The sequence below is a fragment of the Gobius niger genome (assembly GCF_951799975.1).
Source record: "Gobius niger genome assembly, chromosome: 18".
NCBI classification, from domain to species: domain Eukaryota; kingdom Metazoa; phylum Chordata; class Actinopteri; order Gobiiformes; family Gobiidae; genus Gobius; species Gobius niger.
In genome coordinates, this window is record NC_136869.1 from 22,053,220 (window position 1) to 22,070,720 (window position 17,501).

The following is a 17,501-nucleotide window of genomic DNA, read 5'->3' on the forward strand; positions in this document are numbered from 1 at the left end:
TCACAGGTGGAGAATGAAAAAAAAAACCTATACCACGAGGAGTACCATAGACACATGTATATGCTGACATCATTCTTTACCTTATTGGATAGAAACCAACCCGGATGTCATGTAGATTCAATTTTTGGACAAATGTCATGTTGTACGCTGTTCCTTGCCTCGCTGTATAATCGGATTCCCTCTTCTTGGATAATGCCATTACACTGACGGATTTCTCTTTCCTGGCTATTTACTTCTGGCGTGCGGCACCTTCGAAAGCCACCGCAGCGTTTGTATTTTTCAGTTTGAAGAAAGAGAAATGAGACATATTCTGCGAAATGTGCACTTTTTAGGAGTCATTTTTTCCCGGATTATTTTGACCATTGTGCCTTTTTGGTAATGTTGACCCCTGAATAAGGCAGAAGGTTTGTAATATATATGATATCATTGGAGATATAGCTAACACTAAACAAAGCGTCCCCTCGGAATTATAAGGTTCTCTCTGCGTTGAGTTGTTCTGAGATGTTTAGGTTGAAAGTTTTGACGTCTCACAGAACAAAATGGAAATGGGAAAGGTTTTTGCTCAGATAAGCCTAAAAAATCTCCAAAATCTACAAAACCTTGAGTACATAATAGGTCCAGGAACAATAATATGTGAATAACTCACCACGGCCCTGGGGCAGAGCATCAACCACTCACTCACACGCCACATTCATACCTTGGCATGGCGGACGAAATGTCAAAGACAACGCTGACCTCTAACTTTGGTGTCCATAAAACACTTTCTATTTTAAAAAAAAATAGTATCGGGGCTGAAGGCGAGACACTACAGCACTTCAGGTGAATAGGGGAAAACAAATTAAAGCAGAATTAAGTAACTCATGCCCCTCGAGGCCATAAGCGCCACTGCAGGTGTCGCAGCATCTTGCATATTTTTGTCTTATTAACTGTCCGTGAGAGTAAATACTATACTGACAGAAAAGACAAAGGGAGAGAGAGATATTATACATTGTGCCACAACCCAATTACACAATGGAGGTCATTTTTTTCACTCAAACTTGGCTGTAAATACAGTTTAAAGCAACACCAAGTCACTTGTTTACCTTAATAAATCCTTTTCGTTGTCCCTCTGGAGGTAATACAAGTGTCCCGCCAAGAAAACCACAATTGAAACTCTGAACGAATACACACTAATGGAATCACGAAGAAGAAGCTAACAGGCTAACGGGCAAAGCTAACTGCGGGCTAGCGCCACTTTAACAGCATTTACAGCCAAGTGTGAGTTAAAAAAAAAATAGTTCCATTGTGTAATTGGATGTACAATATCCCTCTCTCCCTTTGACTTTTCTGTCAGTGTAGTATTTACTCTCATGGACAATTAATAAGTAAAAAAATCGCAATATGCTACTACATCTGCAGTACTGCTTATGGCCTCTAGGGGCACGAGTTACTTAGTGCTGCTTTAACATCGGGGGGGGTAAAAATGTACTACGTCTTTGGATGTTTTCGTATAGAAATAAGGAATTGTTTTAGTAGAAATTAGAACAGGGAGCTTGGTATCCGGCAAAAAATGGTGCTCATGGAAGGAGGCAATGGGATGTGGAGAGAAAGATCAGGTCCAGGCACTCATATTTTGCAATAGTATAAAAGGCTTTATTAATGGGCCAGAGACATTAAAAAGCACACCAACGCGTGTCGGCTTGCGCCTTCATCAGGGTGTGTAAGGAATTGTTTTATTTGAAAATGTTTTCACTGACAAAATCTATTGAGCCAGGTTTAAGTATAATCTTATTTTGTTGATGCATTAGTTACAAAGATTGTTTTCATATGAGATTATGGATGTTGTTCATTTCTTGACTAAGCTATTTACATGTGGAAAATAATCTGTAAAAGAAAAGTCAATTTTTGCTTTGGTTTTTGGGTTAAAGCTCAATGAATCAGGCACAAATAAGAAAAAATCCCTCTGAAAACCTAAAAAATTAAGTCCAAGACTGGAAAGTTAGGAGTCTGTAGGAGCTACTAACCGGCCATCGTGACGCAATGTTGGCCAAGTGGACAAAACGTCATAAAGTGTAGCTTTTGTAACTTTAAAACTGTTGTTAAGAGAGAGGTCTAGCTAAAAATCTCTCACGTCAACATAACATCAAAATAAACAGAGGTACGAGCACATCCTTAAGTGGAGCAGCGCGTCCACTTTGCGTGACTAACTATTACATTTTTTAATAGTTACATCGGGTTCATCTAAAATCATTTCTGTTTCTCCCCAACAGTTAATCCGACACCGTGCTTTTGCGGATGTTTTGTTGCAGCGTAAACCTGAAACAGATGAGGCCAACTCTTCTCACCCGCGTGTACGCCGATTATGTTTTTCAGCTTTTTGGCTCGGGCCGCGCAGAGAGGGACGCGAGAGAGTGAATTGTAATGGCTGTGTTATTGCAGCTGTCTGAGGAAGAAGGAAAGCGGCCATTTTCAGGCACACGGGACGCCTCCAAGTTGACGTTTTGGAGCTGACGGCCTTTTGCAGTACTTGACGGACTATAAAGGGCCAAGAGCGGTCATTAAACACAGCCGTCTTACAGGCACACGGAACGCATTTGTACGACAAGCCCGGCCGGTTCACAGCGATTTAGGCCAGTCTTTATTCCAAGTTAGCACGTCCTTTGAAATGCAACAGTAAAATATACGGTATTGTTGCAGCTGATTGGAACACATCTGGCATACCAATTGGGAGGTGAAGAGAGACCACAAGTTAATAGCAGGGTACTCTTTAGTGCACTTTATTTATGATGTGGGTGTAGGTTTGCGTAGGTACCACCAAAGTTTCAGCTCGATTTAGTTGTCCCTATCAATCTCATAGAATCTCATGAAATATTCGACCTTCCAAAGTACCATCAGGCCTAGATATCAGGCATAGATAGGTTTGGCCTTAAATAGGTCAATATTTGCCCTCAAAAGAGTACCGGTATCAAAAAGATTAGAGTATCAAGAAGCAGCACAAAAAAAAATCATATATCTTTAAATCCAAGTTTTGTTAAGTCCGGACTTTGGTGAAGACCTTTATGTGCGATTTCTCACCAAACCTTGCCCACACCTGCCTTCGTCCCGTACGTTCTACGCTTAGCACTTGTGGCTAACCACGTCCAAGTTCCTCGTCTTTGCTGTCAGCGATCCGAAAGCAAAGTCTTCAAAGTTCGCCCCCATCCCCGAGGCTCTACCTTCCCATGGCCGTCTCGTCCTGCCTTTATGAGAAGTGACAGAGCAGTCGGCCTTCTCCACCGATGAGCGCTCTGTAATTAGCCTGTCATGTCGCCGCATCAGCTAGCCCGTTAGCTCGTTAGCAGTCGTGAGCGGAGCCCCGGGAGAGAGGATGTTTCCATGTCGACACACACACGACACGCCCAGGTGACTCTGCAGTTATTGTAAGGTAACCTGAACGCCGGCTTAGCTATAATTTAAGTGAAAACAGTCACAGAGTCACAGAGCTCATTATTATGTCATGTTAGAAGTACAAAAAACGAATAAAGGATAGATTAGTTGTGGAAACATTGCACTCCTAACCCTCAAAGTAGGTTGTCTTGCTTCTACCATAGACAATGCCTACGGGAGTTGGGTACTTGGATTTTGCTGGGTTGAGTATGCAGCCAGTGACGAATGATCGGAACCAAAAGTGTAGTGGAACAGGTTTTTTTTTGGGTCATATTGGAGACAGAAATGAAAAATAAAGCTTTCACCAAACCAAAATATTCAATAGAAAGAAATTAGCCCTAGTGATAGTACATAGAGAGTAACCAGGAGTTGGTCCACAAGTCTTTGCTAATGTAATTCTATGCATAATGCTATCTGCTTCCAACAAACATGGTGGATTTTGCTCATGAGGTCATATTTTGACGTTTGATTCAGAGGAATGTTTTTCGGGGTGGCCGGGGGAGGCCTGAATTTCATTGGCCACTCCACTAACAAGGGCTAAGGCAGTGAATTGGTGGTCAACAACAAGTCATTTTTGCCTGATCCGTTGATACTTTTACAAGGATGATGAAATTTCACGGTCCAGCCCTCGTCCCAGAGCTCGGGATAGTGTCCTTGAAACTGCTAAGATTACTTTCTTGGTATATTCCATACAAAATAAAGTGATAAAGAGTTTAAATGTTTATATAAAGCATTTGGAAACTTATGGTTGCTGATACATCTTCCATAATTTAACATCCCAATCTCTGTAGCAAATTTTCAGGCCACGACCCCGAAAATAAGTCAACCACAACTCTGTAACCCCTTCTGTAAGATGTAATAAGCATTAATAATAACTTAATCTGATTTAATTATGTTAGTTTGGAGACTGTATTTTGATATTTGGCTTAATTTCACTAAAAAAATCCTGTTTTTGATCAAAAGAGCCCCACTTCAGTGTCACGTGACCCCCCACCTTTGCCACCCCTGCGCAAAGTGGTTTGTCCTACTACTGTACAAAGAAATCCTCCTAATGGTTAGTTTCTCCTCGTGTGAAAAGTGCTCCCGCTCACAAAGGCCCAGGTGTATTCTTCTGCTTTGGTCTAATTACGGAGCTAAAGCGGCTAACTACCTGCTCCCCGCAGACAGAGCCCGTCCTCGGGAGAGTCCCACTGTTGTACCACCTGTCGAGCTCGGGGAAATCTGGCACATCGCTGATGCAGTTACCCAGCTGGGGGCCTGCGTCCATGAAGAATGATGTAACACAACATCACACAACATATTCTTTACCATAATTTGAGTGTGGGACGGATCAGGGCAAGAGTGTTGCACTGGCTTGTGTATGTGACCACTGACCGGAGGATAGCCAGGCCAACTCTCACCAGAACTCACCATCTGAAGCAAATTCCAGATTTCCAGGACATGTTTGGTATCCACATGTCGCACAAAAGGAGGCCGAGATGACGCTGTACTCCAAATGCGGTCATTTTCTTTTCTGGGAGACCGTCGGGAGAAATACAGTATACAGGCAATAACATCCTGTAATAAAATGCTGATAAACAACCAAACATGCTAGCAATACCAAACAATCCTTTTTTTGTAGTGGGTTTTCAAAATAAAGCATTTAGTTGATTTTTGCATCATTACAACCAAGCCTAATACATGAAATGCTTGTATGTTGGTGAAATGCTTGTACGCCACCCCAAAAGCATACTGTCACTGCCTCCTCTATGGGTTGATTGTAGCTGGGGACTTCCCTTCCAGAACAACACATTTGACCTTTTGTGTTTTCTCTTCCAGCCCTCCAACGGCACCGAGGGAGGGAGTGGAGTTCACGGTCTGACGGTGGAGCCTCCTCTTCCTCCTCCTCCGCTGCCACAGGACGACAGCTTCCTCCAGACGTCCAGACAGTACAGCTCCCTCCCCAGGTAAGACCTCCACGGCTCCCCAACAGCTCCCTTCGTATTCAAATTTCTAAAGCGAGTTTATGTTGTACAATGCTCCACGGTGCCCGATTTACCTTGACACCCTCTCTTGCTCTGGAAACAAAATCTAAAAGGCGATTAGTTTGAAAGAATAATCCTTTCAGTCGGTTGCACGTTTGCTAAAGCGCCCTGAGAATAACCGTGCTGCTGTCAGTAGTTAGCCACCACAAAGCTAATTGGTTTCTGTCATGACCGTGAGCTATTAAAGGGTCTCGACGGAATTAAAAAATGTTAAAATTTCAACTCCATACTTGTGAATAGTTTTGGGCTCATTCTACATTCTACAACGGCCTCTAAAATCCTGCACTGTCCCTGAAAATGTTGTTAATTCAAGTCCGACGCGCTGTCATGCATGAGCTTAATATAGAAACTGCAGCTACACACAAGACCTGAAGTGGCAGTAGTGAGTATAAACACGTCAACTTCCATCTCGTCCCTTTAAAGGCGACGTATCAAGCTAAATTGACGGCTGGCTTCTGATTGGCCAGAGGAGAAAGACAGCCCTACGGGATTAAATAGTTCACAACATCATACCGGGCTGTTAAAAATGGTGATTCTGCCAATGATAGCATTTAGCTGCTGTTAGCACAACTTTCACAGGTGTTAGCATAACATTAGCACGTAGACTATACCTTCATAGTTCATCTTTTAGCTGCTTCTGTCCTCTAGTGTTTTCCGTGGCGCCTCTGAGTAAGCCACAGTGTTCTCTTCACGGCTCACAAAACATTTCATCGCGGTTCTGTTTGTCCTTCAGTAATGTGTATTCCAGCGTGTGCACGAATCACGTTTCCGCCATTGTGGACCAGTGTGTGACTTACAGTGCTTAAAACCTAAATGCTGAAGGAAGAACATGAGGCAGCGCGATGTAAAGGAGGAAAGGGTGAAGACGAACAGCGCTGTTTCCCATTGCCGCCAGTGGGGGGAGCTCCAGGCAAACTCCTCACCAGCTATGGCCTTTGTGTTTTAGAGCCACTGTCTAATCCTTATAAAGACATTAGTCCAAATGATAAAGCGTAAAATATCAGTGTTTTTGAAGCTCTATAAAGTCCACTTTTCACTTCACCTCTAGGACGGGTTTGGATTTGGGTGGGATTGTTGAGCCCCATTCCTATAAAAGCCATTGAAATCATATTTGTAGGCAATGTCAAACCATTTATTGTACTCCAATGCGTTTCTAAAATGACGTGCCAATGGAAATAGCACAAAAACACGACCCCCATTTACTCCACACCCCCCACCGGCACCGCCCCGTCTGTCTGCGCCTTATCACGTCCTCCCTGCCCTTTTCAACGCATCGGCCTTTTTCTCTTTTCCATCAATGCAAATCTTTCCCCTCTTCCCGTCTCTCGCCGCACTCAAAAAAGGACGCTTTCAAGTCGCTCATAAGCCGCGCTCCTTTGAATCCAATCATTTCATGTGATCGGTCGGAATTATTTGCCAGATAACTCACTTCATTAAGTCACAGTTGACCCCTGGGACGCCGCCGTTCGCCTTTTCCCCCGCTCTTTAGAATAAAAACAGAGCCGCTATCGGGCCGTTTGAAAAATAACTCCTCCTTATTCTTCCATTGTGCCGTTCAATTTTATCTGTGTCTGGCCGTTTCTGCTACAGCGGGTAATGAAACTATACATCTTACATCGAGGCTCTTGAATTAACTTTTGCAATTCCAGACAAACGGAGGCGGAAAAAAGGAATGAAACTATTCGGGGTACAGTGCCCAAACTCGCTAACTGTACGGCAACAATAAACAATTAATAAAATCTTATTTCCAGTGTTGGCCTGAAAGGGCTCAGTGTGCACTTATGGCGAGACACAGCAGGTGAAAGTATTGACTTTTGAGATTTCTTGCTAGTTTCCTCCCTTAACGTCTTAGTTTTCATGTCAAAGTATAAAAATGACAAAACTTACCTGGTGCGATGCGTATTTTATGATGTTTTGGCCGCGAGCAACTACGTCGCTTTGCAAAGCCGGCTTTCCCTCCCCTATTCAGATATTCACATGCTATATTTTCCATCCACATGTTCTGTGAAGGGTCAGGGAGATTTACTCAAAATGAGGTTTTTGCTCCACTCATGCTGTAGCTCCTACAGCAGGGGTAGGCAACGTCAGGCCTGGGGTCCTAATCCGGCCCTCAAGCATGAAACCTCTGGCCCCTAAGATCATTTTGAGAAATATTATTACATAAATCAGAGACCAAATACGTGATATATTTACTCTCAAAATGTGGAGGAAAAAAAATGCCAATGTGTTTTCTTTATTAAAATGTATGATAATATGATATTTGTAGAAAAAGAGGCTTTACTTTGGGCTACAGTTGTGATTTTGGCCCTTTCAGAGGGATTTTTTAAATATCTAATTCCCATCATGATTTATTCAGCTTTGAACCCATACAAACAAGACAGATTTTTTTAGGATTAACTCATTCAAAAACTAAACAAGATCCAACATCCCCTCTGAACAAATCTTTGTTACTAATCTGTCAGCAAAATAAAACCATATATTTATTTAGATTTCATCATATAGGCACTTTTAGCAATTTATATGCACAAAATGCCTTATTTTTTATATGAAAACAAAAAACGACAATACACTTTTTTCCTCATATTTATATCAATAATGTTCAGCAAAAGTTTCAAATTGATATTTATAAATTCTGATTTTGTTGTTTTGTTCCCCTATTGACCTGCAGCAATACAAAACACACTAATAGTCACAGTACAGGGAACTAGAAAAACATTTACGTGAGTCATTAATTAAAAACATCCTTGTGTTTAAAGGCAGAGAGTGAGATCAGTGAATCCAGCTTCAGTTTACTTTGGGCAGAATTCTAATCATTAACAGCAGCAGAGCGAGGAGACGTGAGGCTGAAGGAGGTCTTGGTTTGGGGAACTTGTGACACTCTGGTGTTAAACCCGGAGGGGACTTTGCGCTGTAGGAGCTGGTTCAGATGAAACGAAACAATTGCAGAATGAAAAAGTGTGTCCAGTTTCTGAAGTTGACCTTTACAGGCATGCCGGCCGATGAATGATGTCTCCATGGTCAAACAGAGGAAGAATGGACATTTCCGCGATGACATGTTTAGCTGAGGATGTGAAGGAGGGATGGTGTCTGTACAAAAAGCCCAATTTAACTTTAATCTTTGCTTGTAACATGGTAATGTGATGTTGGAAGGACAAAGAGCTACAGGATCTGGCCAAATTCCCAAGTATTTGTTGTATGCAGTAACTTGCTCTATGGATCCATCTATTGTCCTGGAGTGTGCATTATTAGGCTTTCAGTGTAGTAAAAGTAGTAGTTATAGTAGTAGTAATAGAACCGATCCTCAAAAACTACTAGAAACAGCCAAAGTGAGCATGAAAACTCAAAGTGTGTAATCTTGTTTTTCACCAAGGAATGGTCAAGTTAGCTCTAATCGTTTTTCACAATCTCATTTACAAGTTTCTGAAACCCTGTATTGCCAGGGCTTGGTATTACATACAACTTCCCGACACGATGTATATCTTGATATATTCCAAATTTAAGAAAAAAAGGATCTCATAGGTGCACAGAATGGAGGGTTTTCATTATGCTATAAAACTGTGCAATTTGGAGTAGTTAGCGTGCACGGTGTGATACATTCTTCTGAATAAAGACTATAGTTAGACAATCATATTTGCGCATCGTGATGCAGGTGCCTCAATGCGATACGCGTATTGCCACATACTCCCTAGCGATATATTGCCAATACGATGTATTGAGCACAGCCTTATTTTTTCACCTGTTTTGCTGAAAACCCAACCGTTCAAATAAAGAAGGATGATGAATGAAGTGAAATACTGATCCAGTGTTATAGCATGGCTCAAAGAGGTCATGTAGCTAAATAAGAGATCATAAACCTTCTTATGGAATCACTCTTTTCAAGTCATGGAACTGAAACAGAGTCATTTAGTAACTCTAGTAGCTGCAATATTTTCAATAAAGTAATGTTCCAAGTCAGCAAAGTAACCTGTCTCCATTGGAATCTATTGTGTAAGACATCTGCGGTAGTTTTGACCTCTACAAACATGTTCTGAAATTTTTAATAGTGGTTTTTACACATTGAAGTCCTTGTTTCTAAACTTAAGTACATGTAACTGGCGTTTACTGATCACTTGTTGAGTAGATCTTTTCCTCAAAGTGGACAGAGTGAGGGGGGAACGGCTTTTGCGCCAGAAAGAGGAGTAAATTTGGACTGACAGAGCATAACAAACAAAAGCCAGGAAATTGGCTCGGGAGGAGAAATGTGCGGCCGCTGTGTTGCTTTCAAGCAGCTGGGAGGAATCGGCGTTTACGAGGAGAGCTAGGAGAAAGCCGTGGAGAAGTGCGCGGAACAACTGTGATATTCACAAACGCACGGAGGACAAATGTTAGCTTTGGAGAGGGGGAAAACATTGTTTTAGTCAGGAATGCGCAGGAAGCCATTTGGAGATCGCTTTGCTCCAGACGACAGCAAAAACAGTTTAAGAGATTATGTGCTTTCCGTAATGCGTACAGCAAAACAAAGGCGATCCCGGCAGTTTCCAGCGCTAACAGTAGAGTGGAGGCAACTAAATTAAAAGTCTGGTCTTTTCACTGCGATATCTGCCTTTGTTGCGGTTGTTCCTCTTGCAGTTATAATGTGCTTCAGTCGTAACTCTTTCACAATGAAGCTCTCTCTGTGGCTGGAATGTCAGGCTTTTGGACTTGGATTATTTGTTAGTATTACATGTAAAAGGCAGGGTTAGACGCTGCGTTTTCATGCATGAACAGGGCAGAGAAAAGCCAGGGGTTCATGCAGATCGGATAAGGTTTTTTTGGAGACGTCAACCTTTCCTGGATGTGTTCTGGGGAAACTCTTGGTGACTTTAGGAAAGTCCTGAAGGGTTGTGCTACATTTGTTGCCCTATTTTTTAAAATAAATACTCACCAGGAGGTTTGAAAAGTGGCTAAATCTAGCAGTTGACAATACTCTTAATAATAATGATAATGCATCAGTTTTATGTAGTGCTTTTCTGGACACTTAAAGAGGGGGTATTATGCTTTTTTCAATCACATAGCACCAGTCTATATCACACTACAATGATGACCGAACCTTCTGTTGGTCTGTAAATGCAGTAAATTAGAATAACTGCCTTGTATAAAATTGCTCTCTCAAAATGGCTGTAGCGAATGTCTTGAAATAGGCCTCTGTCTCTTTAAGAACCTCTGACCCTTTCCGACACGCCCCCTCCACACGCTGTCTGTGGCATCAGTGGGGAGGGGGTTCTGCTGAGGGGCAGTGGTTGGTTACTCGGCTGGTGACGAAAGCTCGGAGGCGTCTCCAGGAGGTGGGGGCGTTCCTAGGAGGACTCAGGCAAACCTATCCCTAAAATGGCTGCCATCAGAGTTTTTACAGATTACTCAAAAATACGTGAATGTGCCAAGGCAACACTTCAGGCATGTTTTTAATGAGGGAGTGACATAATAACATGATGTAAAGCTTGAAAAAGTCGATTTTGCATAATACCCCCCTTTAAAGACGCTTTACATTGCACTTTTCATTCACTCCATACTCGGTGGTGGTAAGCTACTATTGTAGCCACAGCTGCCCTGGGGTAGACTGACGGAAGCGAGGCAACCAGTCTGTGCCATCGGCACCTCCGACCACCACCAACCACTCACTCACTCGCTACATTCGCTAGGCTTCCTGGTGTTACCAAACGGTCTCCCATCCAAGTACTGACCAGGCCCTTCCCTGCTTAGCTTCCAAGGGCTCTTGAATGACTATCCGCTGCTCTGGCTCTTTTTTGTTTTCTTCAACATGTGACCTACCGTTCTGACTTGTACGAACGTGCCAGTTCTTCGCAAACAATACACTATCTCAACCGAGCATATTTTCTCCAGTTTGGCATCACCCAAATCCAAAAGCTTCTTGAACAAAGTGACGAAGAGGTGACAAACACTTGACAAGAAAGCAACGACGACTTAAAAGTGCGACAAAAATGTTCCGATCAGTTTTGTAGGCCTTAGCTTTCTAAATAAGTCTAAAATAACAAAACACGGCATGCATTATCCCCTTCCTTTCACGGCGGTAATCTGCAGGGTTTTTAAATGCTCACCTGCAGTGTTTCTTCTTAATTAAAAGCAGGAGTTTGGGGGGTTTCCCAGGCAGCGTGGGAACTCTGTCAGGTGGATGCCGTTCCGTTCACCCAGGCCACAGTTAAGAGCCTTACCTCCCGCACATTCATGATTTTGTCTGAGTGTATCTCCTGAGCTAATCTTCTAACCGTCTCCTCCGTACCTCCGTTTGCCTGTCATCGCTAATCCCTTTTCCCCCCACAACGCGCCATCGTTAGCCTCTCCCATCCCCGAAAAAACCCCAGACAGTGAGCTAAGCCTGAGTCATCACCAGATAACCAGCTAACCGTAGCTTCTTCTTGGAACCGCTTTGGGAACTTTCTCTCCAGCTCCGGAGATGGAATGTCCCCTTTCGGCTCCACGGATCACTGGAGATGGGGGAAATTGTGGATATTTATGTGGGAACTCAGAGCTTCCTAATGAGGGCGCGTTTGGAGACGGCCGGCTTTGCGGAGTGCAAGCGCGGGTCAGGAGTCAGGCCTGAGCTCATTCCGGGCTCTTCAAAACCCTTCGGAGAGATTATAGGAGGGTCGTAATTTCGCAAATCAAAGCCAGGCCAGGGGTAGCATTCCAAAACAAGTGTTACCCCGAGAGACGAAACCCCGACCACTTGGGGGCAATGATGCAGGACAAATGTCGCAAGAACGATGAGCGAACAGATGCCAACACCTTGAAAGATTGAGGCTATTTCGGACCTCAGATCTGAGTCCATGGTTTTGTCCATGAATCTCTAGAGAACTGCGAGAAGATTCTGGAGTGTTGAGGTCAGAAAGTGTCCAAAACAAAACTCAAAGAACCAACACTCTGCTCACGTCTTCATCACTTAAAATAATTTCAACTGAGTATATTTGAACCGTTCATCTTGTCTAGAAAATTCCATATTGATCTGAAACCGCACACTCAAATTCTCTCATACCTATCCTGTGTGACATTCATGACCCGATCACTATAACCCTTTTCAGCGGTTGGAATCAGATCTTTTTCTTGTTTGATTTACGCAGATTTACTTAGAATAGACTCTGGAATGAGCTGGACAGCAGCAGAAGTGACACAAGTGAAAGCTTTTGGCAGGGGACAGATGATTCACAGAAAGACACGATTAGATGATACGATCTCACAAAAATACATGTAAGGCCAAAAACAGCGCAGAAATATTTTCAAATTTACTCTGATGAGAGTACAAAAATGAAACGATGTTGCATTATGGCTGCTCGATTATTGAAAAAATAATAATCACGATTATTTTAGTCATAATTGAAATCACGATTATTCACATGATTATTTGTTGCCTCTAAAAAAAAGTCTTTATTTTATTTATATATTTATTAATAAAAAAAACGGTGCTGAATATTTTCTGTTTTCTGAACAGTCATAGAAGTACAAATGGTTTCAAGTATACCTCGATTAAGGAGAGGTCTCTGTTTCACACCTGCCCCCTGCTGGCCAGCCCTCACACCTGCACAAGTAAACTCTTTCTTTCTGTCAGGCAATAGGATGAGCCATGGCACGTGAAATGCGAAGGGAGAATAATCCCAGCGCATGAAATAATCCATGTCTGCTTTGCAAAAAAAAAAAAAAAAAAGTTTTTTATGCTAATTTTGTAATCGTTTAGTGTAACAATCTAAATTGTAATCGAATTTCGATTAATTGCACAGCCCTATGTTGCATTTTTGGTCCCAAATCAAACCCAGTTCACTTGACTATCAGGTCTGAGATGCAACAAATTTCTTCCTTGTACTCCGTCCCTCACTCCATCCCCTTCACAACAAATCCCTGTAGTGTGTTCGGACACAATTCGTCTATTAGTTTGACAACCAGTTCGATGTGGAACTGGTCCCAGAGTTGGCCGATGCGGGTGAAGGCTCGGCTCCCACAAAACAAAACTCGAAGTATGTTTTTGATGAAGGACCAACTTTGCGACTGTGACCTGCATGTGGCCTGGACGCTCAGACTGAAGTCACGTTGCAAAAGGTCGGACACATATCGGATTAAAGAAGCACAGATGGGATAGATGTTGCTTGGTGAAAAAAAAAGACAGCCATAAAAAGATCACATGCAGGTCGCAAATGGACCAAAACTGTGTGTGTTCTCCTCATGCTTTGGTTGGTTTCTCTCCATCAGCCCAAAACACGTACAGTAGGCGAAACCCTCCAATATAGATCTGTGCATCGTCGTGACACGGGGCGCATTGATTTGGCGGCGTGTAAGTCGACCGCGAATCCATAGGCAGAAACGCGCACGATTCAAGCGCGATGGAGTTCAGAGCCAAGACGTTGGGAATCACAGAGTCGGGTTTCCGCGGCCAGGAAAACCGAGTGACCACACACCCGCTGTATACACACACATTAAGAGCTAAATTGGAAGAGCGGGCTAGGTTAAATAAATCAGACTTCACTTTGACTTGACGTTGGAACGCTGAGTGGAAAGAGTCCAGTGTTAACATACAGAGGAAGGGATGTTTGGAGCTGCTAATGCTTCAATCCTCAAAGCGGGCCGGGAAATTGTTATTGATAGGGGTTTAATCTAGGTCCCAGTCTGAATTTTGTGTGGAAATATAAAAAAAAAGTTCAAGAGGAACCCTTCCAAGACTCCCAGAGGATAATACACAATAAATTATAAAAGTAGTGCAAGGAATAGTCAATTCTTTTTAATAGTTAAAAAAAAACAAGGCTTTGGAGTTCATGTTCAGGTGTATATAGAAGCATAAAATGTAATATAACAGAAATTCCATGTTCCTTTGTAGCTATAACCTCATTAACAAAGTGAAAGGAACAGATTCGTATTGTGAGATTGAATAAACGTTGAGCCTTTATGTAAAAAAAAAACAAATTAAATCCAAAGTCGTGAGCCCAAACACCAAAACCGAATAGAGAATAGTGAAGTGTATCCGTCAAAACAAACCACGTTGTTCCCATGATGCGTCGCCTCTAAATCCTTCCCTCCACACTCGTCATGGATGTGTGAAGGGCACTTCTCAAAGACGCCGTCGCTCCCGTCACAAACCAATCCGAATTCATCCCGATAACAGAGAACGGCTCGATAGACGGGTCACTTCAGCGTCTCTCTGCCTGTTCACGGACAATTTCAGCCCTGAGGCGCGATGTGCGGAGGAGGGCGGACACGAGGGCCGTCAGACAGGCGCAAGAAAACAACAAGAGGACAAGGATATGGCCGCCGGGGCTGCCATTAGTGTCGTAAATGCTCTAAAAGGAGTTAAATGGACGGGCGTTTCAGTTTGTTTACAGTGTGGAAGTAATGGGACTGTATGTGTCCCGGTGCTTTTCGTGACATGGCCTTAATGTCTGTGTATTCACGGCACGCACGCCAGCGCTTAAAGGAATAGGCCACCGTTTTTACATACTGAGATATGTTCTTAAATTAGCTTTGACGAGTTCTATAGGACCTGTCTGATTTTCACCCGTGCCTTCAATCACGTAAACACAGCGCAGACGGCGTTAGCATTTAGCCTCTCCCCCTCTCCACTATAGCTCCAAAACTGGTCAAGATAGAAGCTACCAAGCTCTTCCACGTTTTCCCTATTTAAATATGGTTACGTGAAGTGTTCCACTACAAAGTATAATTACACAAAATTAAACAATGTGGATTTTCTAAGTGGATAAAAGGGGGAACTATATTGTAAGGCGTAATAATACCAGGAGTAGTTCGAAATCCGCGCAGTAATCTTCACTTTACTGCGCAGTAATCTTCACTTTACTGTGCGGATGCCAAATTACTCCTGGTATTATTACGCCTTACAATATAGTCCCCCCATTTATCCGCTTAGAAAATCCACATTGTTTAATTTTGTGTAATTATACTTTGTAGTGTAACACTTCACGTAACCATATTTAAATAGGGAAAACGTGGAAGAGCTTGGTAGCTTCTATCTTGACCTGTTTTGGAGCTATAGTGGAGAGAGGGAGAGGCTAAATGCTAACGCCGTCTGCGCTGTGTTTACGTGATAGAAGGCACGGGGGAAAACCAGACAGGTCCTAAAGAACTTGTCAAAGCTAAGGTAAGAACATATCTCAGTATGTAAAAACGGTGGCCCATTCCTTTAACGTGATAGAAGGCCACTGCAGCCTTGTGGACTTTCACGTTTGAGGAACTACAATCCAGTTCTAGCGTTGATTTTGTCTGCTGAAATAGGTTTTCAGTTTTAGACAAAGTTAGAGTTATGAAGACCTGTTCAAAAGCTGCCAATCGCTAACCTCTCCCTTCTCTTCCCGCCCAGGCAGCACCGCAAGAACCTCAGCGCCGTCTCCCAGGACTCGTGGGACGTCCAGCACAAAGACCCCCGCTACGCCGGCAGCCAGGGCCCCCACAACGGCTACCTGGGCGGGTCCAACTTCAACGCCCGCGTGCTGATGGAAACCCAGGAGCTGCTCCGCCAGGAACAGAGGCGCCGCGAGCAGGAGGCCAGCAAGACCCACAACCCCCCACCACAGGACACGCCCCCCAGCACCAGCCCCAGCCCCGGCCCCGGCCAGCAGCCCGTCACCCCGACGACAACACCCAAGGGGCCCTACCGCCAGGACGTCCCGCCCTCGCCCCGCCAAATCGCCAAGCTCAACCGGCACAGTTTCGAAAAAGGGCGGCCATTTTTCTCCTGACAGCGGTATTTGCGGGAAACGACGGATGGAACAAAGTTAGTTTTATACGTGATTGGAAACTGTACATGAGATTTTAATATTTAAAGCCAGATTTTTATAAACGAACTGTGATCCTTTTCAGCTAAGTATCAAAAAGCAATGAGGTTTTGTCGTCTTGTTTTTAGGGATGCGCCGATCCCATACTGAGCTGATCCTGGAAAAAATATCCATTCCAAAATTTACTTAGAAGTAATACTAATTTATGTCAGTGTAGAAAAGGTGTCAGTGATGTTTGGTGCTTTTCCATCACAGCTCATTAATACGTATAATTGATCATTGATAGGAAACATCTCGTTTATAAGAAAAGAAAAGACTATACTGATCTCACGCTGGAGAAATGACGACCATTCACTTTTCCCCAGCAACCACTTCTAAGAAAGTCTCCAGGTATCGGCTGGTGTCGGATATCGGCAGATACTCAAACCCTCAGTATCTGGATCGGTGCATCTCTAGTTTGGATGTTTTCCATACTTATCATAGTGTCATGTCAATGTTAAGTGCCTTGTTGAAGCAGTGAGCGTAGAGTGTGGTCACCCGGCTGTTATGGAAAGTCTAGCATGATCAAATTTCCGAATATTGAATTTGTTTTTTTGTTTTTGTTTCGTCCATTCCAGTCAACTGCCAGTGCCATTAGCATGAAGCAACATGTCATTTAAGGCGAGACGCTGCAGGCGAATGGGGAGAATAAAGTACAGTGACCAATTTGAAACCTTTGCTGTAGAGGAATGGCACACATACAAGACACAAAAAAGACATGTGTTGCAAGTTTTTAAAAATGGACACAAATTCTTGATTTATTTTGTAATTTAATTGGTTGCAAAGATTTGTATTTTGGAATATTTTGCTCAGTTTTTGCTAGTTATTCTTAAATTTGCCTTCTTTTTGAGGGTTCAAACAAATCTAGGCCTAGGAGTTAGATATTGAAAAAGCGTCCAAGTCTTGTTAAGTCCAAGACTGAAAAGTGGAAATGTTGTTTCAAATTGACCAACACTGCATGAAAAGTCATTGTTTTCCCCTGCCGTGTCTCGTCCAGTACTGCATATGTTTCCAGGGGCACTAAAGGATGTGATGCGCTTGCCTGAGTTGGTTCACACTGTGGCACATTCAACGTTATTTGTCAAAAGAGCAACTCAACTGTGGTAAAGCTTAAACACATGACTCCCTTTACAGGTGAAAGTGGAATATCAAGTTAAAACTTATAACTTACAATGTGAAACTGTTTCATATAGACTCATTACATGCAAAGTGGCGTTTGTCAGGCCTTTGTCGGTTGTCACTTTGGCTCACAGCTTGTAAAAACCCCAAATTCAAAATCCCTGAAATATTG

The 17,501-nt window shown here is 43.0% G+C and overlaps 1 protein-coding gene across 1 annotated transcript in view; it reads left to right on the top strand.

Moving 5' to 3' along the window:
* pard3aa (par-3 family cell polarity regulator alpha, a) overlaps window positions 1–16,335 on the top strand; it is a 429,242-nt gene extending 412,907 nt beyond the window's left edge. The window contains exons 24-25 of the mRNA XM_079575903.1: window positions 5,224–5,351; window positions 15,757–16,335. Of these exons, the coding sequence (XP_079432029.1) occupies window positions 5,224–5,351; window positions 15,757–16,135 (507 nt within the window). The 3' untranslated portion in view covers window positions 16,136–16,335. The remainder of the gene's footprint in view (window positions 1–5,223; window positions 5,352–15,756) is intronic.
* Window positions 16,336–17,501: the final 1,166 nt, after the last annotated feature.